The 25372-nt window shown below is 39.4% G+C and overlaps 1 protein-coding gene across 7 annotated transcripts in view; it reads right to left on the bottom strand.

The window, feature by feature from the left end:
- LOC111153706 (family with sequence similarity 118 member B) overlaps window positions 1-25372 on the bottom strand; it is a 50899-nt gene that overhangs the window by 6545 nt on the left and 18982 nt on the right. For all 7 annotated transcript variants that reach the window (XM_022512865.1, XM_022512863.1, XM_022512864.1 and 4 more), the window contains 5 exons: window positions 20987-21079; window positions 15844-16096; window positions 4895-5122; window positions 2249-2377; window positions 193-478 (listed from right to left, as the gene is read on the bottom strand). In XM_022512865.1, the coding sequence (XP_022368573.1) occupies window positions 193-478; window positions 2249-2377; window positions 4895-5122; window positions 15844-16096; window positions 20987-21072 (982 nt within the window). In that variant the 5' untranslated portion in view covers window positions 21073-21079. Of the gene's footprint in view, window positions 1-192; window positions 479-2248; window positions 2378-4894; window positions 5123-15843; window positions 16097-20986; window positions 21080-25372 lie in introns of those variants that run through there.

The raw sequence follows: 25372 nt of genomic DNA on the forward strand, positions 1-25372 counted from the left end.
ATAAACAGCTGGAATATGTCTTTGTCCACTTTCTTACTATCCAATGGCATTTTAGTCTAACTTGAAGACTTACCATGATCTCCTTTCCTAATACAGGTGGGATTATATTTCTTACGTTGGTAATGATTTTACTCATCACAGATACATAAAAGGTCAAAGAGCTATTGCTCTCAGTCTCAAAACTCATCTTACCTGATCTACCCCTTGTGGATATCTCACATGTCAGCCGCTTGAAATATTCTGGGAGATCAGCATATTCATTTCCATAGGAGATGACCTTAATTCCTTTGTCCAGCATGTTTTCTCGAAGCTTCTTGAACTCATCCACATCTCCTCTCCGAACGAGCATGAAATGTTCTAAGTCAGATTTATGCTTCACAGCTTCCAGAAAAAGGGCTTGGAAAGTGGTGTCATCCACAGTCCAGCCACAGCCCAGGAAAAGGAATGACTTGTTTTCATAGAGTTTCTGAATCTCTCTCTTGCGGGAAAAGAAACAACACGTTAATGACGCTGTGAAGACACATGTAAGACATGTCCGAAACAAAAAGGTCAACAGGATCATAACTACAACGTTTAACAGACTGTGATGGCCAATTAACCAAATTGCAAGATCAGACTCCTTTGTGGGATGAATATAAAGAGGGTATATTCATCCCACAAAGGAGTCTGATCTTATTGTTTATTCCTATAACTTGAGGACTGGTCTAAAATTTTATCTTTACCAGACATTCTACTGCTCTCTATTCAGGCTTTCACTGAGTAGGCAGTGGGCTACTTGCTATACAGCTTATCTGTCAGATCTGTATGTCCAGAGGCCATAAGGCACTGAGAAGTTTTCAATATATCTTACTCTTCCCATTTTTTCTTTCTTTTTTTTTTTAGATGTTATTTATTTATTTGACAGATGGAGCTCACAAGTAGGCAGAGAAGCAGGCCGGGGTGGGAGGGAAGCAGGCTCCCTGCTGAGCAGAGAGCCCGATGCGGGGCTCAATCCCCAGACCGTGAGATCATGACCTGAGCCTAGGCAGAGAGGCTTAACCCACTGAGCCACCAAGGTGCCCCCCCTCTTTCCATTTTCTAGATCATTATTTTCCTTTTTTTGCTTTATAAACTGAACCATGGGATCACCAGAGAAGATAATTCCATTATCAGATTTGCTTAAAAAAAAAAAAAAAAAAAAAGACACTTACCAAGAACATTAATATGTATGTATGTATATATACGCATATGTATAATATACAAACATCAGAGATGATTCTGCTCCACGGATCACTCAATGTCAAAGATGGATGCAATAAAAACACATGTCAGGGAAAGTATAGGTGAAAAAAAGTCCCTTATGCTTTAGAAAGTATTACATTTCCCTGGTTTTTCTTTTGCTACGTCATATAAAAAGACATTATCATTCTAAGTGACCTACTCCTGTAAACAGCCAGTATACACCATTCTCAGAGTTGGGGGCCAGTGATTTTCCCCACATAACCCTGGCCAGAGAGTGCTTTACACGTTATGTGTGAACAAGACTTGTATCTCAAAAAACCCACAAGCTTTTTCACAAAAGTTTTATTATCCTACTTAGAATTTCTTTGCACTGAGCAGTTAAGTGTGATAATTCAATATAGGCCTATCACCATTCACACAAAGCCTCTTCAGAATGTATGTTCTAGAGCGACTGGTCGGTAAAAAAGTGCATATATTATTACTGGCACAGAGGTGGTTTTATACTGTAATAAACCAAATGGTGAGGAAGGATAATAATGTCATCTTTGTAGGCAGGGAGGATGCTGGTGACAGAATGCCATCTGCTGGCTGTCAATCAAGAACAGAGTAAAGCGGGCGCCTGGGTGGCTCAGTGGGTTAAAGCCTCTGCCTTTGGCTCAGGTCATGATCTCAGGGTCCTGGGATCGAATCCCACATCACGTTCTCTGCTCAGCAGGGAGCCCGCTTCCTCCTCCTCTCCCTCTGCCTGCCTCTCTGCCACTTGTGATCTCTGTCAAATAAATAAATAAAATCTTAAAAAAAAAAAAAAAAAAAAGAACAAGGTAAAAACCTCCAGCTGGACACGTGAAGAGACGTTCTGCATTTCCTAAACTAGCACATGCACAACCACACGCTAAGAAGCACAGAAAGAAAGCTTCACCTTCCAGTTTTAACTCATGGGGAAAATGTTATCCCGTGAAGACCGAGCATGTATTCAGAGGTTTCCCAGGAAGGCTTTCCTGCGACCAGCAAGAGCAGCGCCACTCACCATAACTTCAGTGTTCCTGAGCACATTCTGGTAGCCAGCTGGATGGAGGACAATGCCACTAGGATTGGTGTAGACCCCGTGGATGTGTAAGACGCTCAGCTTCCGCTTCTCCTGAGCCCACTCTAGAACCTGTATAACACAAATACGGCTCAACCGAGTTGGCAGGGCTGAGCATTTGCTTCAAGGTCCCCATGGGCACAAGGCTGCTTTGACGGACTAGGCCGCTGGCATGACACTCCGTGATACCGTAGGGCAAGCATGTAAGACTTAGTGTGGCTTCAGTTTCCATTCCAGGCACGCTGTTAGGGCTGACGGAAGCATGCCTGGTGATTTCGCTTTGAGCGTAAGCACCAAAAACTGAAGTGTCACCATTTGCAGAAACGCTAGGGCTCGCACCACTGGTGATACACATGACAGCTTGGGAAGACCGTTTCAGCAAAGATCCCCAAGGTATCACGCATCCTACATCCAGGCCCCGTGCAGTCCCTTTTCACACTTACTCCAGGCTTGGCCAACGGCTTGCGTCAGCCAACAGGGCCTTAGCAAACAGGATGCAAACGGCAGCTTGAAAAATGTTGGCACAGATTTCATTTCCCTTTTGCGGCTTCTGGAAGCCGGCACCATCACATAAGAAGCCTCAGCTGGCCCTCTAGAGATACGTGGCCCAGCCAAATGCCCACACCAGCAGACAAGGGAGCAGGGCCATCTGACAGCAACCCCGCCTGGGCCAAGCCACCTGGTGACTGCAGCCACATGGGTAACCAGCAAAACCAGCACGACTGCCCCGGTTCTGAGCCCAGCTCAAATGCTCACTCACGATATCAGGTGCAAATAAAATGTTTGAAGCCCCAAAGTTTCCAGGTGGTTTTTTTGTGCAGTGGATAAGCAACTTTGTCCCCTGAGTTACCTAAAAGGCTACCAGTGAAAAACAATCACTTAGAAGACAATGGTAATGAGAGCCTCCTGGATGTCACCGTTCCATCTCCTCAAGGACTTGAGAAAGCATAATTTCGTTCTCATATCATTCTAGAGAAAATCAGGTTTGGGTTAGTGAAGAGGCACAGAGATGCTGCATGTTGAGTACACCAGGTTGCAATCTCACCACCAGTCAAGGGCGTTAATGCACTCGATTTCAATACTGCCCTCTTGTGGACTAAAACCACAAAGCAAACCTTCCAGGATGAAAATGCAAGAGAAAAGAGCCAAGTCTGAGAGAAACCCCTTATTTTGAAAAGGCCCGTATGCTTCTGTTGCTGGTCATAATCCCAGGAGATTATATCAGGAACATCAGAGGAGCTGTTTCTTGCCATTAATTTTTGAATTTCGTTCAATCATCTATGAATTCAAAAAGTATTTACAGAGCACCTGCTACGTGCCAAGTACTATCTTAGACGTCAGGGTAAGGGCTGACGCGGTATCTGCGCAAATGGAGGTGCTGTTTCCATGGGACAAACAGCGAGAAAACAAACTGAGATAAAAACTGAAAGTTACAATAAAGTGCCATGAAAGAAATGAGTAAAAAAAATAAGGACAGGCCCCTTCAAAAAACGTAGGGGCAGGTCAGAGAGAGACTTACAGGCGAAGAAGGAGCTGACCATACCAAGCACGCAGGTAGCAGGTGGAAAACATGCCAGCCAGAGCCAACCGGCCTTCACGGCACCATTTCTTTACATTTGATCTCTTTTTAAAACCTGACCACAAGCTCGGCCAAATCACAAGAATGGCATTGTAGCTGCTGCTCTGGCAGAGACAGTACTGTGACAATAAATGTCAGCGGGTGAATCCGTTTTCTATCCAAACTGTTTATCTGGGCTCTAAGTCAGACACAAAGGTAGGTTCCTTGGAAAATAAAGTGGAGAAGGAAAATTGCAAAATACAAAGCAGGACAAATGAGACTTGGTAGCATTTCATAACCTGTTTTTTCTTTCTTCCTTCTTCATTTCATCATCTCTGATTATGGTAATGGAAATATTTTCCTTTTCATGGCTTCACTGTATTTCATCAATTAAGTAAAAGTTAGTCCATCTACAGAATCTCCTACTGGTGCGGAAGTTCAAATTACAAACTCAAGTGACCATTCTAATAAAAAAGCCTTATCTTGTTAGTTGACATAGAGCAACATCTGTAATTCAGTATTATGGTAAGTGGCTTAACTACAGCATGGGCTGTATTAAAAAAAAAACAAAACAAAGCACAGCTCTCCTGCGGTTTCCACTGAACAACTTCAGCCCAGCTGTCACTTGGCTTGAAAGTTGCTCTTCAGACATCGAAAAGTAGTGTTCATGCATTTCTTATAGAAGCCATGAAGAATATATCCTAAGAAAGAACTCTCAATCAGTATTGTGCTCATCTGATATTAGCAAATGTTAAAAAGATCTTAGTTTAAATGACTTCCTATAACCTTGCTTTGAAATTGCGTGAAATTGTCAAAACTCACAGACCTGAATACTTTTCAGAGCTGTGCGTTTTACTCTGTATTGATTTTATCTCAAAAACGAAAAAATAAAAATCCAACTAGGGACAAGAATCTTCCTTTATACCTCAACATAAATACCAGCAGTGTATAATATACCAACTAGAAAACAGTTTTTCTGATGAAGATACAACCCACTAGCCTGAAGAAGAGACCAATCCTTTACTTGTTACCTTTTTCTCATCAGTAAGGTCAAGGGATTCGAGTTGTTTTCCCTGATCTGCTGCATACAGTTCCAGGAGATTATCAAAATTTGTAGTTAATACCAGGGCTCCATTTTCCATCAGGTGAAGAACTGACTGAAGAAGCTGTTTTCCAGAATCTTCCATCTTTGACTCCAAATCATCAAATACTTCATATAAACAGTCCTTGAAAAACGTGGATCGAACATTACTAGTTCGCTGGGGAGGGATTAGAAAGAGAAAAATTAATTCCACGTGTTTTGTCGGTCACTTGTTTTGATTTCAGTAATACAGCAAATTTTTGAAGAATACTGTACTTAAGAATAAGGATAAAATATTGTCTACCTCAGAAAGTTATACTAAGAAAAACAGGAAACATGCCATGTGCTTAGCACAATGCCTAGCACATAGTAAGTGCTCAGTACTATTACATCACATGCAAATAAGCATAAATTCTCTAAACAAGCATTTTTATAGATTGAAGAAAATGGGCATGGTCAAGATGTTTATGGATTTAGGAAAAATGGCTTATCTTATCCTTGCCTGCTTTTTTCCCTTAGCATAATTCAGGAATTTGTTTACAGGTATGCTGGGAAAAATACTATATAACAAAGGTTACCATAGATCTGCATTTTGCAACTGTTTTTAAAAATACCAAACATTAATCAGTTCTAAGAAGACTTCCTCCTTTGTTTTTTAAAAAATTTATTTATATCTTTTAATATTTTTTAAAAAACTTATTCATTAGAGAGAGAGAGAGAGAGAGGACACGCGCACATGAGCAGAAGGGAGGGTTGGAGAGAGAGGGTGAAGCAGACTCCCTGCCAAGCAGGAAGCCCAATGCAGGGGCTGGATCCCAGGACCCGGAGATCATGACCTGTGCTTACGGCACACGATTAACCAACTGAGCCACCCAGGTGCCCTTCCTCCTTTTTTACATATGGTTTACCTGAATAAGGGCTTTCCCAGTTTCATTCTGAGTATATGTAAATATCTCAATGACTAATGAGGAAATAGAATACAAACCCTTGGTAGGAAGGTGGCTTTAAAACTTAAAAGAAGTAGTGAGCCCAGGGACACAGGAATTGCAAACGGAATGTAACTATGTAATGTGCTATAACAAATGTCTAATCCCTATCTTGTTCCTGCAACTATCAGGCCTTTGGATAGTATCAAAGCAAGAAATCAGTTCATAAAGGCCCCAGTATTTCCCAAACTCCAAGTAACTGTACTCAGCTGCTATAATGTAAGTGTTTGAGCTCCTTTCGTTTTTCCTCAAATCAGTCCCCCTACTTTCCTGGTTTTGTGTCTCCTTCTAATAGCTCAATGCTCAGAGAAAGATCTGTTTCCATGGAACCACGTAAGCAGATTCATATAATACACTTCCATTTGCAAATTCTTTTCCTAATTTTTCAAAAAACTTTATAAAATTATCTAGTCTTTAAATTATACCTACCAACTAAAAGAAATGGTAAATATTTAAACATTGGAAAACTAGAGCGCAGAGGTGAAAACTAAAACCACAAAGCAAAGGTGGTGACACGCCCTGAAGTTTATCTGGTCTGTCAATCACTAGTCCATGCAACATCTACCATTAGACAGGATTCTCATGATACGCTGTTGTCAGTGGGCTCAGAGTCTCTTCTGGTGCTAGACAGATGGTATAGCCCATATTTATGTGGCTAAGAATGTGGGGCATGCTTTTCAACTGCGACTTGAACAATCCGATCAGAAACAGTGAAGAATTTACAACCATACTTAATGAATTTCACCACATACATGAACTACATAAAAAATATGATTCCCCTTTAGTATCTACCAAAATCACAACCCATTTACCCTACAGTCTTGCAATCCCATCTCTGGGAATATATCCCACAGATATACTACAAACAAAGGAAATGACATACACAAGGTTATCACTGCTCTGTTATCTGTAATAATAAAGGACTGGAAACAAGCCATGCAATCTGTGTGTAGGAAACTGAGATGGCCAAGAACCCATAAAGGGGGCCAGTATGGAAAGATCTCCAGGATATACTATTAAGTAAAATAAACAAGATACTGAACAGTAGTACATTTAGAGTGTTACCTTTTGACATGGGGGATGGAAGAGGTAGTGAGATAGAATAAATCTAGTCCTATTTGCTTGTTTTGCGAAAAAGGAACACTAAAAGGATACTCAAAAAGTTAGTAAGAGTGGTGACCTATCGGGGAGGGGTGAGTTTGGGAAGAGGAGGTAGACAAAGACATGGTGGGAATGAGATGTTGCAATGTACGTAAACCTTTTTACCTCATTTTGATTTCTGCAAGGTGCATACATAATATCTATTCAAAAAAGCAAAACTAAGCTTAAAATTAAATAAAAACTATGGTGATTTTAAGAACTTCCCTGTTGTGTTTTGTATCTTCATTTTGTACTCTGATTCATACACAGTTAATACAACCCCATATTCCAGCGCCAGTTTAATCATTACACACACAGATAAAAATACCTGCGTATACAAACGGGTAATTATGGGTGTGGACTATTTTCTTGCTTGTAAGGAAAGAAATACAAAAGGTTAAAAGCCTGGGAATAAATGTTCTAAGTCACTTATTTGAGCTATCTCTTAGTTCTATTTCTTTAAGTTCCTACATCTTGTGTAGCGACACAGAGAGGAAGGAAAGAGGCTTTGTGTAGCTGTGCTGATTTCTTCAGACTTTTTTAAAAAATTATTTCTTTATTTCTTTTATTTATTTCCTCAGACTTAAAACGAACATTTCTTTCTCTTGAAGTATGTGATCCTAGAACTAAATTTCCCACCAGTAGCCTAAGCAAAGACAAAGGAATGAAAACAAACAAGGAGGTCCCATAGTCAAAAGGAAATGCCAAACTCCCACACAATTTTATGGACGTTTTCTTATTCACTTAAAACAGTGAAATGAAACCAATGGTACTGGAGTTCCTTCTACTCTTAACTCTCATTTTTCTGATCCCAGATACAGTAAAAACAAAATCCTGACTCTTTCTCACCAAGGTTACTGACATTCATAGTGTACTTACTATGTGCCAAACACTTCATATACATTATCTAACTTACTCTTCATGAGTTAAGTAGTATTAGCCCAGTTTTACAGATGCAAAAATAGATTCTGAGAAGTGAATTTTCCCAAAATCCCAGTGCATTTAAATGGCAGAGTCTGATTCTGAAACCCAAGTTCTCTGTACTGAATGCACAATATCACCTCCCTAGTGTAAGAAACTGGCTCAGTAGATGGGCCTATTGAATTAACCTGCCATATTATTGCTGTTAGATTCTTTAAAAAAAAAAAAAAAAAGAAAAAAAAAAGATAATTTCATGGGCACCTGGGTGGCTCAGTCAGTTGAGCGGCTGCCTCTGGCTCAGGTCATGATCCCAGGGTCCTGGGATTGAGCCCCACATAGGGCTCCCTGCTCAGCAGGGAGTCTGCTTCTCCCTCTCCCTCTGCCAGCTGCTCTGTCTACTTGTGCTATGTCTCTATCAAATTAATAAATAAAATCTTTTTAAAAAAGATTTTATTTATTTATTTGACAAAGATTACAAGCAGACAGAGAGGCAGGCAGAGAGAGCGAGAGGAAGGCAAGCAGGCTCCCTGCCGAGCAGAGAGCCCGATGCGGGGCTCGATCCCAGGACCCTGGGATCATGACCTAAGCCGAAGGCAGAGGCTTTAACCCACTGAGCCACCCAGGCACCCCTAAATAAATAAAATCTTAAAAAAAAAAGACCATTTCAAACATATATAAAGTAAAAAGAATATAAGCCCCACTGTACACCCATCATCCAGTTTCGACCATTATCACACATAACCAATCTTATTTAACCTAAATTCCCCTCCACTATACCCCTGCCACGCTCTCCCCTTGAACAGAATTTTTCTGAAGCAGTTCCCAAGCGTTGTATTTCATGCAGCTACTTCAACAATTTCCCAAAGCCCCCCCCTTTACATATAAAACAAAACATAACTGCAATAACACTTATCACACCTAAAAGAAAAAAGAAATAATATTAATTCCTTATTATCAAATACTCAGTGTTCACATCTCCCTAAAGGCGCGTCCTTTTTTTAAAGCCTTTGGTTTGCCTGTATTTTTTTTCTTACATATCCTCTATTAAAGTGGGTTTTGGGGTGCCTGGTTGGCTCAGTGGGTTAAGCCTATGCCTTTGGCTCAGGTCACGATCTCAGGGTCCTGGGATCGAGCCCCGCTATGGACTCTCTGCTCAGCAGGGAACCTGCTCCCCCCGCCCCCGCCTGCCTCTCTGCCTACTTGTGATCTGTCAAATAAATAACTAAAATCTTCTAAAAAATAAAGTAGGTTTCAAAACACGGCCCATGGTCCCTGTGGATCTCTAAGATTCTTTAAGGAGTTTGCAAAGTAAAATTATTTTCATAATAATATTAAGGTAATTTCTGTCTTTTAAACTGTGCTGATATGTGCACCAATGGTACAAAAGCAATCGTGGGTAAAACTGCTGGTGACTTAGTGTGAATCAAGACAGTAGAACTCAGCTGTGCCTGCAATCACTGCATTCTTCATGACCAAAGACTTAGAAAAAAAGTCCCAGTTTCACTTAAAAATGTTCTTAATGCAGCAGTAAAAATTATTGTATTAAATCCTGACCCTTCCTTTTAAAAGTCTGTATGAAGAAAGAGGAAATGTGCACAGAGCACTTCTGCTGCAGCCTGAAGTATGACGGCTGTCTCTGGGCAAAACATTTGCATGACTGAACTGCAAGCTCAATTATCCATTTTTTCATCAAACATTATTTTTACTTGAACAAATGATAAACTAGTCATTCAGAGTTGGGTATTCTCAGGCATTTTTGAAAAAACAAATGAAGCGAGCCTGCCATTTTGAGGGAAACAATTGAGGACTGCTGTTATGGTTGCCTATGACAAAAGTGGAGCTTTCAAGCAAAAACCAGAAATTAAAAAAAAATTATTTAAAATCAATTTAGTTAATATATAGGGTAGTACTAGTTTTAGGGGTTGAATTTAGTGATTTATCAGTTGCATGTAATACCCAGTGCTCATTCCATCAAGTGCCCTCCTTAATGTCCATCACCCCATTACTCCCTCCCCTCCACCAACGCTCAGTTTTTTTCCCCAGAGTTAAGAGTCTCTTATAGTTTGTCTCCCTCTCTGTTTTTAATCTTATTTTTCCTTCCCTTCTCCTATGTTCATCTGTTTTGTTTCTTAAATTCCATATATAAGTGAAATCATATGGCATTTGTCTTTCTGACTTAATTCACTTAGCATTATACCCTCCTGCCCCATCCACATCATTGCAAATGGCAAGATTTCATTCTTTCTGATGGCTGGCATTATATATATTACGTATCTTCTTTATCCATCCATCTGTCCAGGGACATCTGGGTTCTTTCCATGTTTTGGCTATTGTGGACATTGCTGCTATAAACACCGGTGTGCATGTGCCCCTTTGAATCACTGTTTTTGTTTCATTTGTATAAATATCCAGTAGTGCGACTGCTGGGTTGTAGGGTAGCTCTATCTTTAACTTTCTGAGGAACCTCCATACTGTTTCCCAGAGTGGCTCACCAGTTTGCATTCCCACCAACAGTGTAGGAGGGTTCCCCTTTCTCTACATATTCACTGACACGTGTTGTTTCCTGACTTGTTAATTTTATAGCCATCCTGACTGGTGTGAGGTGGTATCTCATTGTGGTTTTGATTTGTATCTCCCTGATGCTGAGTGACGTTGAGCATTTTTTCATGTGTCTGCTGTTAGTCATCTGAATGTCTTCTTTGGAGAAATGTCTGTGCATGTCTTCCTGCCCATTTCGTGACTACAATTTTTTCTTTTTTGGGTGCTGAGTTTATAGATTTTGGGTACTAGCCTTGTATCTGATATGTCATTTTTGAATATCTTCTCCCATTCTGTAGGTTGCTTTCTAGTTTTGTTGACTGTTTTGCTGTGCAAAAAAAAATGTTTATCCTGATGAAGTCCCAATGGTTCATTTTTGGTTTTGTTTCTGTGCCTTTGGAGAAGTGTCTAGGAAGAAGTTGCTGTGGCCAAGGTCACAGAAGTTGCTGCCTGTGTTGTCTTTCAGGATTTTGATGGCTTCCTGTCTCACATTTAAGTCTTTCATCCATTCTGAGTTTATTTTTGTGTGTGGCATAAGGAAATGGTTCAGTTTCATTTTTCTGCACGTGGCTGTCCAATTTTCCCAACATCGTTTTTTGAAGAGACGATCTTTTTTCTATTGGACATTCTTTCCTGCTTTCCCAAAGATTAGTTGGCCAAAGAGCTGAGGGTCCATTTCTGGGCTCCCTATTCTGTTCCGTTGGTCTATGTGTCTGTTTTTGTTTTTTTTTTTTTAAAGATTTTTTTTTTTTATTATTTGTCAGAGAGAGAGAGAGAGAGTGAGCACAGGCAGATAGAGTGGCAGGCAGAGGCAGAGGGAGAAGCAGGCTCCCTGCTGAGCAAGGAGCCCGATGTGGGACTCGATCCCACGACTCTGGGATCGCCCGAAGGCAGCCGCTTAACCAAATGAAATGAGCCACCCAGGCGTCCCTATGTGTCTGTTTTTGTGCCAATACCATACTGTCTTGATGATTCAGCTTTATAAAAGAGCTTGAAGTCCGGAATTGTGATACCTCCAGCTTTGGTTTTCTTTTTTAACATTACTTTGGCTATCTGGGGTCTATTCTGGTTCCAAACACATTTTAGAACTGAAAAACCAGAATTTTAGAAAACTCTACTGGGTCACCAGGAGCTTGACAACCTCCAAATACTTATGTGATGAGACTGGTGGTGTTATTAATGAATGTAATTTTTGAGCTGTGTAGTGAAATGTGTCAATATCTAGAGGATATATGTAACTCAGTGAACTAAGATTTTCTAAATGACAGATGCATGATGTTACAAAATCATGCATGGGTGAAAGATTTATTCTAAGTGCAAGATGGATCATGGATTTTAATGCAACAGAATAGGAACAGTTCAGATTCCATATTACCATTAATAGGGATGTGATTTCAGATTCCATACTGCTATTAATCTTTAGGAAGGAAGCTACCACTTAACTGTGTTTTTAGTGTAGCATCAACAGTGAATATCTGTAAGTATCTAAAAAGACTATTAAAATACTTCTTTCTTGGGGTACCTGGGTGGCTCAGTGGGTTAAAGCCTCTGCCTTCGGCTCAGGTCATAATCTCAGGGTCCTGGGATCAAGCCCCGAGTCAGGCTCTCTGCTCAGCAGGGAGCCTGCTTCTCCTCGGTCTCTGCCTGCTGCTCTGCCTACTTGTGATCTCTCTCTCTGTGTCAAATAAATAAATAAAATCTTTAAAAAAAAAAAAAAACCAACTTCTTTCTTTGCCAGCTACACACCTGTGAGACCTGACTTTTTCCATATACTTAAACCAAAACAACACACAGCATATACAGCAGATAGAAGAATGCAGTTGTCTTCTATTAAGCCAGATATTAAAAAGATTTTTAAAGTGTGAAACAATACTATTAATTTTTAATTTTTGGAAACTGTAATTATTTTCCACAAACATGTTAATTACGTTTACATGTGATAGGCTTATTGGTACTGTTAAGTAAATATTTTAAACATTTCTCAATTTTTAATAGTGAATATTGACAGATATACTCTACAGAAACAAAAGCTGCTTGAGTTTCTCAATAATTTTTAAGAGTATATAAAGGAGTCTTGAGACCAAAAAATTTGATAATTTCTCCTCTACTGTAACTGACACTAACCCACAACAAATTTTAAGGTTAATAATAAATTTTCATCCAAAGATAATCAGTGACCCCAGTTTGATGTTTGTTGGGTATACACTTACTGACACTGACTTCAAAACTTCTCATTACTTTCAATCACAATTCACCCAACTAGTAAAATCACGCTTTCTGTTCTCAGGAGACCACTGTGATGGATGAGTGAAGGTTACAGCCAAGACAAGAGAGTGGCATGACAACACTGTACATCCTAGTCTGAAAGAGAACGTCTTCATCCACGGACCAGTCTTCCTAGTCTAACACAGTACTCATGAGCTTTTTTTCTTCCCCCCCAAAAGATATCATTTTTATTAATTAACTGGCTGACACACTTCCGTAATACTTTTCCTTTAAATTTTTTGGCTATGTACTCTTTAATCACCTTTTTATACAACAACAATTTTGTATTTTTTAAGACATTAAATAAGTTTTCTTTCCTCTTTGCTCTCAAGTGTGCTTTATCAGGTATTAATACAGCCACTCTCACTTTCTATTGATTAGTATTTGAATTACACGTTTTCTATCCTTTTACCTTTAACAACTCTACTGACATACAATTCTCATAACATACAATTCACCTATTTGAAGTGTAAATTCAATGATTATTTATAGATTCACAGATACCGCAACTGTCACCACAGTCAATTTTAGAACACGTCATCATATCAAAAGAAACCACGAAGCCTTTAAATATCACCCGGCTGCCCTCCATCTGTGCTCTAGTCCTTGCCAACTACTAATCGACTTTCTGTCTCTAACAGATTTCCTTATTCTGAACATTCTGCATGAATGCAGCCATCTAATATGTGGTCTTTTGTGGCTGGCTTCCATTACACTAAGGGTCATTCAAACTGTAGCATGTTATCAGTACTGAACTCCCTTTAATTGGCAAGTAGTATTCCACTGTATGGATGCGCTGCATTTTGTTTATCCACTTGACAGCAGATGGACATCTGGGTTATTTCTACCTTGTGCCTATTATGAACACTGCTACCCACATTTGTGTGTGAGTTTCTGTATGGACATATGTTTTCATTTCTCTAGGGTCTATCCAGAAGCAGAACTGCTGGGTCAGATGGTAACTCTATATTTAATTGTTTGAGGAACTGCTAGACTGTGTTTCACATTGTCTGTACCATTTCACAATCCCAGCAGGGGATGAGGGATTCAGTTTCTCTACAGCCTCATTTAACTGACCTTCTGAGTCTAGCCATCTTGGTGCATGTGAAATATACCTCAAGTGGTTGTGATGTGGATTTTTCTAATGATTACTACATGAAAAGATGCTCTACGCCTTTACATGCGTTCACTGGCACATGGAACCATGTCAATTCAAATCCTTTGAATTATTTGCCTTTTTACTGTTAAGCTATAATAGTTCTTTATTCTGGATACTACACCCTTAGGAGATATATGAATTGCTAATATTTTCTCCTGTTCTCGGGCGGGGGGGTGGTGGTGGGGTGGGGCGGGGCTGACTTTTTACTTTTTTGAGAGTGCTCTTTGAGCCCGAGAGCTTTTATGTTTGGTAAGGTGCAGTGTATCTACTGTTCCTTTTGTTACTTGTGCTTTTGGTGTCATGTTTTAAAAACTGCTGCCAGGTCCAAAGTCATGAAGCTGTCAATCTGTTTTCCTCTAGGAGTTTTATAGTTTTAAGTTCTTTTATTTAGGTCTTTAATCCATTTTGAATTAATTTTGTGTATGGTGTGACACAGAGGTCCTATGAACTCTTTAAAACTTACTAATTATTTACACTATTCTAGATTAGTAACAATTTATCACAATTAAGGACAAAGAAATGAGAAGAGGAAGTAAAAGGTACTAAGTTTCTGAAATGAGTCACGAACCAAGAGGAAATTACTTTTTTTTTTTTAAAGATTTTATTTATTCATTTGACAGACAGGGATCACAAGTAGACAGAGAAGCAGGCAGAGAGAAAGGAAGGAAAGCAGGCTCCCTGCTGAGCTGAAAGCCTAACACGGGGATTGATCCCAGGACCATGAGATCATGACCTAAGTAGAAGGCAGAGGATTTAACCCACTGAGCCACCCAGGCACCCCAAGAGGAAATTACTTTTAAATGGCTCTCTTTTAGGCTAACTTTTAATGACACTTCTTTCCTATACGCCCAAGGGCCTGGGAAGAGGGTGTGGGAATCAACACTAATAATTTACTTTATAAGGGGCACCTGGGTGGCTCAGTAGGTTAAGCCTCTGCCTTTAGCTCAGGTCATGATCTCAGGGTCCTGGGATCGAGTCCTGCATCAGGCTCTCTGCTCAGCAGGGAGCCTGCTTCCCCCGTTCTCTCTGCCTGCCTCTCAGCCTACTTGTGATCTCTGTCAAATAAATAAATAAAATCTTTAAAAAAATTTTACTTTATAACAAGAGTTTTTTTTTTCAAAAATATGTGATTTATTAAGATTCAGAACATGATTTGGCTACTCTATTATTTCTAAATATATCTTAAATGAATTCTGATTTTTGAAGGCATTTTGAAGACAGTGCAAACAAGGAGGTCCTTATTATTCATGAACTGGTATCCAACTCAACTTGATAAAACAAGACAAAATTCCTTATAAATATTCTGAGTGATCGCCTTTAAAAGAAACATTTAAAGAAATGGTGTTGCTTAACCCAAAAAGGGTAAGAATGATCTCTAATCTTTCTGGGGTTCCCTAAAAGGCATGGATGGCAGGGAATGCCACTATCACAGTAATGAGCAGAGAAAAAATAAATTCAAAACACAGCAATAATGGGACAGTGGTCTCATTTTTGTAAATATAAAGACCTCAGCATCATTAATGCCACCATCTCACAGACACACAGACACACGCACGCATGCATCAAGATAACTACCATGAATAGGGTCCATTAACAGACCTTTTGTGGAAGAGCCAAGAGTTATGCAAATCTATAAGCTAAAGGGGCACCTGGGCGGTTAAGTCTCTAGACTCTGGATTTCAGCTTGGGTCATGATCTCGGGGTTGTGAGATCGAGCCCTCCTTCCTACTCTACTCTGGTGTGGAGCCTGCTTAAGATTCTCTCTCTCTCTCTCCATCTGCCCACCACCCCCTCCAAAATCTATGAGCTCGCAATGAACATCCTTGTCAAATTCAGCACATGTGTCACAGTTTCAGGAAATAATGCCAAGATACACAGGAGGATACTCACAGGAGAGAGTTTCTGGATAAGGTCATGGGCAACATGGACAAGGTTTTTGTCTTCATGGAGACATTTCTGAAATTTTCTGCTCTCCTCATCTTCTAGAAGATCAAAATCAATGGCGGCATCCAGTAAGGCCTGAATCAACCCCTTCCAGGACTTCAGGGCTGGAACCTGAGGTGCCACCGCAGCACTAATGCCTGTTCCAATCACCAGCACAAGTTCCCGAGGCTTCTTTGTTTTTAAGCTTGGAAGCAGCTTCCTGAAAAAGTCAACCAAACGAAGAGGATTGGGAATGTCCAACAGATAGGAGGCACATGGAAAGGCTGTTGAAAATCATGGTTTTCAGCTATCACTTTCATAGTTGCAAAGAGGATATTAACAGTTTCTGATACCTCTCCTGAGTATCTTAAGCAAAAAGACCAGAATATTGTGCCAGGGCTTGCTGAAAAACCTATTTCAGGAATCCTAAGAGGCAATCTTTAAAGGTTTTTTTTTGTTTGTTTTTTTAAAGATTTTATTTATTTGACAGACAGAGATCACAAGTAGGCAGAGGCAGGCAGAGAGAGAGGAAGGGAAGCAGGCTCCCCACTGAGTGGAGAGTCCAATGCGGGGCTCGATCCCAGCACCCTGGGACCATGACCTGAGCCGAAGGCAGAGGCTTTAACCCACTGAGCCACTCAGGTGCCCCCTAAGAGGCAATCTTAAAAAAAATTTTCTCCTTCATAGTTCTTTCAATCTAAGAAAACCCACTAACAGTAGGAAAAGATCCAATAAAATTACAGCCCAGCTGAGTTCTGCTAACTAAATTATACTTCAAACCAACACTAAATTTCAAAAAACATGGATTCCAGAGAGAAAAGAAATCCATACAAATTAAATTCCTATTGTTGAGAGACATAAAACAAGAGATGAAAGAAAGCCAAAGTTAAGCTCAATTTTGTAAACACTAGTATGATAAAATTGAGCATGACTAAAACTGAGAATGAGACCATCAAGTATGGGAACACATTTCACTTCCATTTTGTTCTAGATTTCTATCTGCAAGGCATAAAGGAAAAAAAAGAGGAAAAAAAAAAAGTAGCTAACAGAATTCTGAAAACACGGAAGCTTCATGTTACCTAATAAACAAAGCTATAACTATTCAATAGATACGACAAGAAGTGGAAAACATTCCTTTCTTACCATGACAAGCACGAGTTCTGTCTTGAAGAGAAGTACAGACACAAGTTTTGTGTTTTGGTTCTCCATACCCCACTCCACCCCACCCCCCACACTTCAGTCTGGAAACTACATTAAAATATGTTTGAAATATATTTACTCACTTTAATTTTTGCTGATGGCAGGTGTTTTCCAAGAAACTGCCTTTCTCAATTTTTTGTCAAAATAAAAGAAAAAGGATTTGCATTTTGGCATAACGTAAGAAATGGTACTTTAAGCCTTGGGAAACCTGTTTTGAGGAAACAAACCTTACAACTGCCTTCCCTATTTCCAACTCCAGCACTTGGTCATTAACAAATATGAAAAACTTACCAAGTACCAGATACTATGGTAGGTACTAGTGATGTTTCTTTCTTTCTTTCTTTTTTTTTTTTAAGATCTTATTTATTTATTTATTTCTTTGTCAGAGAGAGAGAGAGAGAGAGAGAGAGAGCCAGCGAGCGAGTGCACGCATGCGAGTGCCCACAGGCAGGCAGAGTGATAAGCAGGGTCCCTGCTGAGCAAGGAGCCCGATGCGGGACTTGTTCCCAGGACCCTGGGATCGTGACCTGAGCCGAAGGCAGCGGCTTAACCAACCGAGCCACCCAGGCGTCCCATTAGTGATGTTTCTATGAATAAAATGAAGTCCCTAATCTCAAAAGTTTAGTCTACTGGAAAAGACTGATAACAGATATCAGAAGCAAATGACGAAAATGAGTTTCAGTTCAAGGCAATCAAGATATGGAAAATACACAAATATATACTCACAGAAAATTTCTAGAGGGATTCACAAGTACTATAAATAGTGGTTAACTCTGGGGATTGGGGAGAATAAGGATTTTTACTTTTCACTTGATTATACTGTATTATTTGAATTTTTTTTTTCACCTCTTCCATTATAGGCTTAGGGTGTAATTTGCCTAATTTAAAATTTCTAGTTAAAAAGGAAAAAATCAGCAGTTGTGTTTCATTTCTGATTCTTCCTAAAACCACTAAGTAATTTTTTTTTTAGAAGGCATAAATTCATAAAACTCAAAATAGGGAAAGATGACAGCAGACAACACAGGCCAACAAAATTTTAGGAGTTGTACAGTAAGAGATGATTCCCTCTATAGAACTTTGGGAGTGTTCAAATAAATCTGAAGGTAGAGGGGCAGGTGGGGCCAAAACAGAGAATTTGCTGCAAGGCCATATTAGAAGCAGTTAGAACTCTATGACCAGAGGCCTGCTTTCTAGAGAGGCTATACTAGAGGGTTCTGTATCTGAAACACTGTGCACAGCTTGGGAAAGGGAATTAAGTAAAAGTCAATATATGAAATATAAGATTCCCCTGCATCCTTCTCCCAGAGGAAGACTCTCAGACAATGGCAGTCAACCTTATACCTGCACCCTATGCCCCCCATCCAGGATTCCTTTTATGGGGAAAAAGGCCAGCATGAGAGAAAAGACCCACACATTCTGATAGGTTGGGATTCCTCAGTTACAGAACCTGGCCCATGGCTGACACCCATAGTGAAGCCCATCAGTGACCAAGTCCCTTATGCACACGTAGGTTCTCAAACTGGCTTTTTAGTGTCTTCTCTTAAATGTGAGCAGACAAAGAAAGGTCACTTTTCATTTGAACAAAGCCCCCAATGTCAGAGTTACACCTAAACAAACTAGCAGATAGAAAGGAATCTGCTGGGGGCACCTGGGTGGCTCAGCCCTAGTTAAGCAGCTGCCTTTGGCTCAGGTCATGATCCAGAGTCCTGGGATGGAGCCTAGCATCAGGCTCCTCACTCAGTGCGAAGTCTGCTTGTCCCTCTCCCACTCCCCCGGCTTGTGTTCCCTCTCTTGTGTGTCTCTCTTCATCAAATAAAGGAATAAAATCTTAACCAAAAAAAAAAAAAAAGAGAGAGAGAGAGAGAAAGGAATCTGCAGGAAAGAAGTGACAATACAGGAAAGAGAAGAAAATTGGAAAACAGTATCTCATATAGATTTAAAAACAAAGGCATATTTGAAAAATGAACAAAATACTATAAAAAAGGGGTGGGCAAACAAATAGATTTCCTGGAAATTAAGGTTGTCATGAATAAAAAATTTGTAACATTGGAAGAAAACAGGAAATCTCTGAGAAAGTATAATGATAAAAAAAAGCAATAGAAAACTAGAGTCTTGGGGCACCTGGGTGGCTCAGTCGGTTGTGTCCGACTTGATTTCAGCTCAGGTCATGATCTCAAGGGCCACATTGTTGGGCTCTGTGTTGGGCCATGTAGTCTGCTTAAGATTCTCGCTCTCTCAGGACGCCTGGGTGGCTCAGTTGGTTAAGGTCTGTCTTCGGCTCAGGTCATGATCCCAGGGTCCTGGGATTGAGCCCCATGTTGGGCTCTCTCCTCCTCGGGGAGCCCGTTTCTTTCTCTCTCTGCCTGCCACTCCCCCTATCTCTCTCTCTCTGTAAAATAAATAAAATCGTTAAAAAAAGAAAAAAAGAAGATTCTCTCTCTCTCTTGCCCCCACCCCAAGCTCACATACACTCATTTTTTCTCTCTTAAAAAAAGAAAAAAAAGAAAAAAGAAAATTACAGAATCTTATTTCAAAAGGTCCAACATCCAAATTACCAAGAGTTCTACTACAAAGGCATAATACAGAAAAAACTGTGAAGGGAATTATCAATTAAGAAAAAAATTTTCCGAAGTGAATTATCAGTAGCCAACTTGGAAAAGGCCACTTGATATCTAGACTCATATGAAGGTACATCACTGTGAAATTTCAGGTTGTTGAGGATAAAATAACTATTCTGCCTCCAATGAGAAAAGAAGAGTCCTGTAACACAAAGGACTAGGAATCAGCAAAGACTCATTATTTTGGCAGGAATACATAGCTGCTGGCTGAGGATGAGTAATAATTTCATAATTCTAAGGAAAATGATTTCCTACCTAAAATTCGACACTCAGCCAAATCATCAAATAAATGGACAAATATAATAAGGACGTCTTCAAATGTCTCCAAAAACTCTTCTGTGAATCCTTACTAAGGGTGCATGATGAGAGTATTTTTCAGCAAAATGAAGGACCACACACCAAAAAAGGGCAAGACAATATCAAGGAGAGAGAGGATCCAAAACAGGAGAGATGTAAAAGGAATTCTGGGGGTCACGGGAAAGGAAAACGGCAAAGCATCAGCAATGCAGCAGGTCTGGAGAATGACAGTCCAGAGCGGAGGCCAGTCCGGAAGGAAAACGGAAGGGAAAAAATCCATGAAACAATGTAAACTAGTAAATTACTGATGAGTGTCAGCATACCTAAAAGATTTTTTTTCTGTCACAGAGTTTGAAGATAAGCTGATAGGTACATAAAAAACAAAGCAAACAAACAAACAAAAAAAACAGAGAGAGAGAAAGAGAGAATAACTTGGTGGAAAAAATGAACAAGAAAGTATAATCAAACCACTGTTAGGCTCAGCTATGAACACTATTAATACAGTCATATATGTAACTATTAGAAAACTGACAACCAAACACTGTGATATAAAACACCAGGGAAATGTGGAAAGAGTGTTTTATGTGTGTGTAGGGTGGGGGCAACATGTGTGGAGAGGCTCCAGGAGAGCAAGCCTAATCCTCATCTTCATTAGTTGGAAAATAGATAAAACCAAAAACTAAAAAATAGCAGTAAATAGACAGCATTTAAAAATATGGATCCAAGTAGTAGAAGAAACAGATAAAAAAGCTGAAAGTGATTATCTCTGGAGAGGGATAAGGCATTATAAGCTTGGAGTACTGACTTGGAAATTATGTACATTTATGACCTTTTTAAAAATAAAAGTTAAAGCCAAAATAAAAATGATTTTTATATGAAGGTCAATATTAATTTGTGAAAACAACTGAGTTTTGGGCAAATCTGTTTGTTATTTTTTGTCATCTACCGTTAATGGCAATTTACTAAATGTTCCTCGATTCCCTTCCCTTGTTTACCTGGGCTTTTTGGTGGGGGGTGCGCCATCACTGAAGAATCCAAGAATCTTGTCTATATCAGAGGCCTGGCTCCCTGTAGAAGCCATCCAGTTTCTAAAATAGATTAAACACCACAGACCACAATTAGATCTGTAATATATACCATTTAAAATAGCACACACGTTAAACAGTTTTAATGAGATGTATACCCTAACGGTGTTCTAGAGGTTGTCCCAGCTCTACAGAGATTCATTAATTAATGAGCATCTCTAACTTAAAGAATTAAATTCATCTGAAAGAAATTAACCTTGAAATTATGACTTTGGTACTCCATACTGTCATCTTGCTTCTGTTCCTAAAGGCTCCCCCCAACCCCTTCTTCCCAAAACAAAACAAAAATTGATGTCAATTCATACCAATTATTGGAATTGGTATTTGTGGAGCCCAAGAAATACGTGCTATTCTCCCCTGAGACTGGCTTGGGAAGACACAGGGAATAAAAACAATCCATGGGTAAGTGCGCTAATAGACCCCAATTATCCATTTACTATCAACTAAAGAAATCATCGAGTCAAGAATAGAACAATCAATACTAACTTGCTGATTGTTAGACACTCCTTATTGCTGAACTACTATGTCCTCACAGGCAGTGAGGCACGTCTCCCTAGCTGAACACACTGGACTCTGAGACTCTGTGATAAACGGGAAAGGTATTATCAAAGATGCGTGAAGAAGGACCCATTTTGTTCAGATGATGGGATAACTAGCAAAAGTAAGAGACTTACCATGGATTAGAGTGAAAATTATAAAGAGAAGTTTTAACCACACAAAATGTTAGTAAATTTGCTAAATCTAAGGACCATTCATTCTAAAACAGCAAGATTTTAAATAGTGTGTACATACACATCCAAAAAAAGTAATACAAGAGTACCAGAGTTGTGGGTGTTTTATTACTGTTCTATTGCCGATGTTTAGAAATAACCCAGGGGCGTCTGGGGGGCTCAGTGAGTTGAGCATCTGACTGTTTCAGCTCAGGTTGTGAGCTCAGGGTCTTGATTTCACAGGTCATGCGATCGAGCCCGACACGGGGTCTGTTTGAGGATTCTCTCCCCTTGCCCCTCACCCCAAGCACCTCCTCTCTCTAAATAAATAAACAAATCTTTAGAAAGTGAATTACTACTAATTATTTCAAGTTTACTATTTTATAGAAAGCTTTTTCTTTATGTAAACATTTTCTAAAGTTTGCTGAATTAATTTTTCTGGTAAACAGACGGCTCCGCTCCTTACCCCACACTGTTTCACACATAATGGAATTCTTTGGTATCATAATCATTAGGAATACAGGAATCTCAAAATCATAAAGTGAGTTAGGAAGCAGGCCACTGTTCTAGTCACATCTTTGATTCTGTTGGTGAGAAAGCTGGGTCTCAGAGAAGACGTGTGACCAGTAAGTTGTGCCTTCATTATCATTGGAAATGCCTGTTAAATGTACGTGTTTTTAAAAATAAGGTCTATTAATTAGCTTACAAGACAGTATATATTGTCAGGCTCTAAACTCAAATTGCTGAACCGGAATCTCCAGAATCTTCAGGAAATTCTTATGAAGAGGCAAAAAGGAGACATCCAAATAAAATGCAGTGATTTTTCTACAACCCAGCTAACTCTGTTAAATGTGGGACATTTAACACAGCAGGCATACCATCTGCTATATATTACAGTCAATACCATCCCAGTTTGCTAAGAGTTAATCACCAATAAAATATTTCCATTAAGTTTTAGTTTATGGAAGTCATTTTCTACTCTCAAGTCCAGTCTGTGCTTCAGATTGGAGAAGCAGTGTAGGAGAGCGGTTACTTCTACGTTACGTGAGATGACCCATTAGCTTGGGGATAGTTTTTAAAAATACACAATGAAAAGTGTGTATGCTCATGCTCTTTCCTTAAACACGGTTCTAAAAGGCCATGATGTGAACAAATTAAACCCATGCAAAAAATACTGTATATTAAGAAAGATTTAAGAAAAGTAAAAAGGGAAGTAACTTAATGTTATTAAGTTGTGAAGACACAGACATCTTTAGAATTCAGTGCTCAGTTCAGCTACGTTTTAAACCAATTTCAGCCAACTGTTAGATAGTGTTTACCACATGCCAAACACTATTTACAAATATTAACTAATATAATCCCTATAAGCTTATGAAATACCATGATTACCCTATTTTAGGGGTAAGAAAACTGAAGGACAGGAAGGCTGGATAGCATAATTCAAACCAAGGTGGTCTGCCCCCCAAGACCATGGTCTGAACCATTCTATTTATTACAACCTAAAAACACTCTCGAAGTAGTAGCATCTCACCTTTACGTTAATTTGTTTTTAATTTGCAGGCCAAAATTATCAAAAAAGAAAGATCCCACATTCCAGAAAGATTTACTCAAAATAATTCTGTGTAATGCTTGACAGCTGCTACGTGACCAGGCGCGCTGTTGATGGAATCATGGCACCCAGTTAAAATGAGAAGCTAAACGAAACAGCTTTTTCTGGTGACAAGTGCTGTGTTTGTTACATATCCCCTACTACCACTAATCTACCTAGACCGGTCCTATCATTCTCTCCTGGAAAATATGCTAGGCCACTTTTGCTGGATTCTAACAGATGATAAATTCTTGATGTTTACACCTGAATACTAAGCTTTCTTATTTTTTTTTTTCCTTTACAGAGTCAACTATTCTGAAGGTCTGCTCATTCTACATAATTTAAGAGAATTAAATATGGCCAACAGCTCCTAACAAGTTGTTACTGCAATGTTTTGAGTCCTCTTATTTAGGAACTGAATGAGACGAAATTCACTATTGTCACATTATATTTCATCATATACACATCCTGCTTTGTAACACGATAACATCTTTCCTTCAGGCTAAAGGATGCCTCATACACTACAATCTCACATATACACCCAGTGGCATCAAAGCATAAACCATATCTTATTTCTTCCAGAGTACTGTTTCAGAAAAGAAAGAAATCCATTTTAGTGTTTACCCTAAAAAACATGCAGTTACTTACAAAAAGCTTCCACATGGATTATGAAAATCTTATAAAGAATTCCTAACATGTATCAACTAGTTCACACATTAACTTCTTTATGTGATCACTATTTGAGCTTTTCATTTCAGTGGGACTTGCTATGTACAGCAGAGGTGGGAAAAGTTTTTCTGCCACAAGACAAAGGCAATTACCTGTGGCAGTGTCTTTGCTACTACACTTACTGCTAAAGCCACCAAAAAATCCTTCAAGACCAAGCAAGAGAGCTCAGCAAAATAAGTCAGATATTTGGTAAATGCTGAGAAAAGTAACAGCAACCTCATTAAATTTTGTAAGGCCCAAGTCTGCATATAAGAAAGGACACTTACACTTTGAAACCTGTCAGCTTGTCAGGAAATAGAATGCTTCCATCTGGTGAATGAAAGGGAAAAACCAAGGCAAGTGTTTTGGGAAAAAACCATTGAAACACGGAAAAGGGACAAGAAGAAAGAGGTGGTTAGGAGACTGAAATTAAATTCATATAAACCAGCAGACTTGTGGATTTGAAAACATTAGCAAATCACAGTAGCTCTTGCTTTCCTAGCATCTGGGTGGTGCAATGATAGCAAAATTTGGCTCCTTTTCTAGTTCAAGAATCAGAGTAAGGTCTTTTCCTGTGCCTCCAGTGTGAGGTATTCAGCACAAACAACTGGGAGGCCAGAAGGAACTCAGAATACATCTTGGTTTATGGGTGGATGGAATAAACCAAAAGGAAGAGAAAAGTTCTAATGATGACATTTTTGCCTAGAAATAAAAGATTTACAAATGACTAGCTTGGGGAAGTGATAACCTTTCTTACCTTAAAAGATCGGTTGTATTTACAGCATGCTTTTCCCCATTCTATTTTAAAAATAAATAATTAAATAAAAGGGTGGTAGCTGGGTGGCTTAGTCAGTTAAGGTCTGCCTTTGTCTTAGGTCATGATCCTAGGGTCCTGCCTGGGAACAAGGCCAGCATCAGGGCTCCCTGCTCAGCAGGGAGTCTCCTCCTCTCTCCCTCTGCCCCTCCGCCTGCTTGTGCTCTGTCTCTGCTCTTTCTCTCAAATAAAGAAATAAAATCTTTAAAAAGATAAAACAAAATCCAAAATGGTATAATGTACTTAACATGTTTTTTAAAAAAAATAAGACCGTGACTAGAATGAAGACTGGCTTATTTCTCTAGCATAAACACCTAAAAGGGTTAACTTCATTTTTTAAGGGAAAAAGATAGTCATCCTCCAACTTGGAAGAAACCAAATCCCTCTAGTTGTGGCTTTTGGACTAATTCCAACACATCTGGTTTTCAACAACTATGGGGGAGGGAGAGAGGAAGAGATATCCAGTGTAAAGTCCT

Source organism: Enhydra lutris, unplaced genomic scaffold, assembly GCF_002288905.1.
Source record: "Enhydra lutris kenyoni isolate GAN:26980312 unplaced genomic scaffold, ASM228890v2 scaffoldscaffold34, whole genome shotgun sequence".
Lineage (NCBI taxonomy): Eukaryota > Metazoa > Chordata > Mammalia > Carnivora > Mustelidae > Enhydra > Enhydra lutris.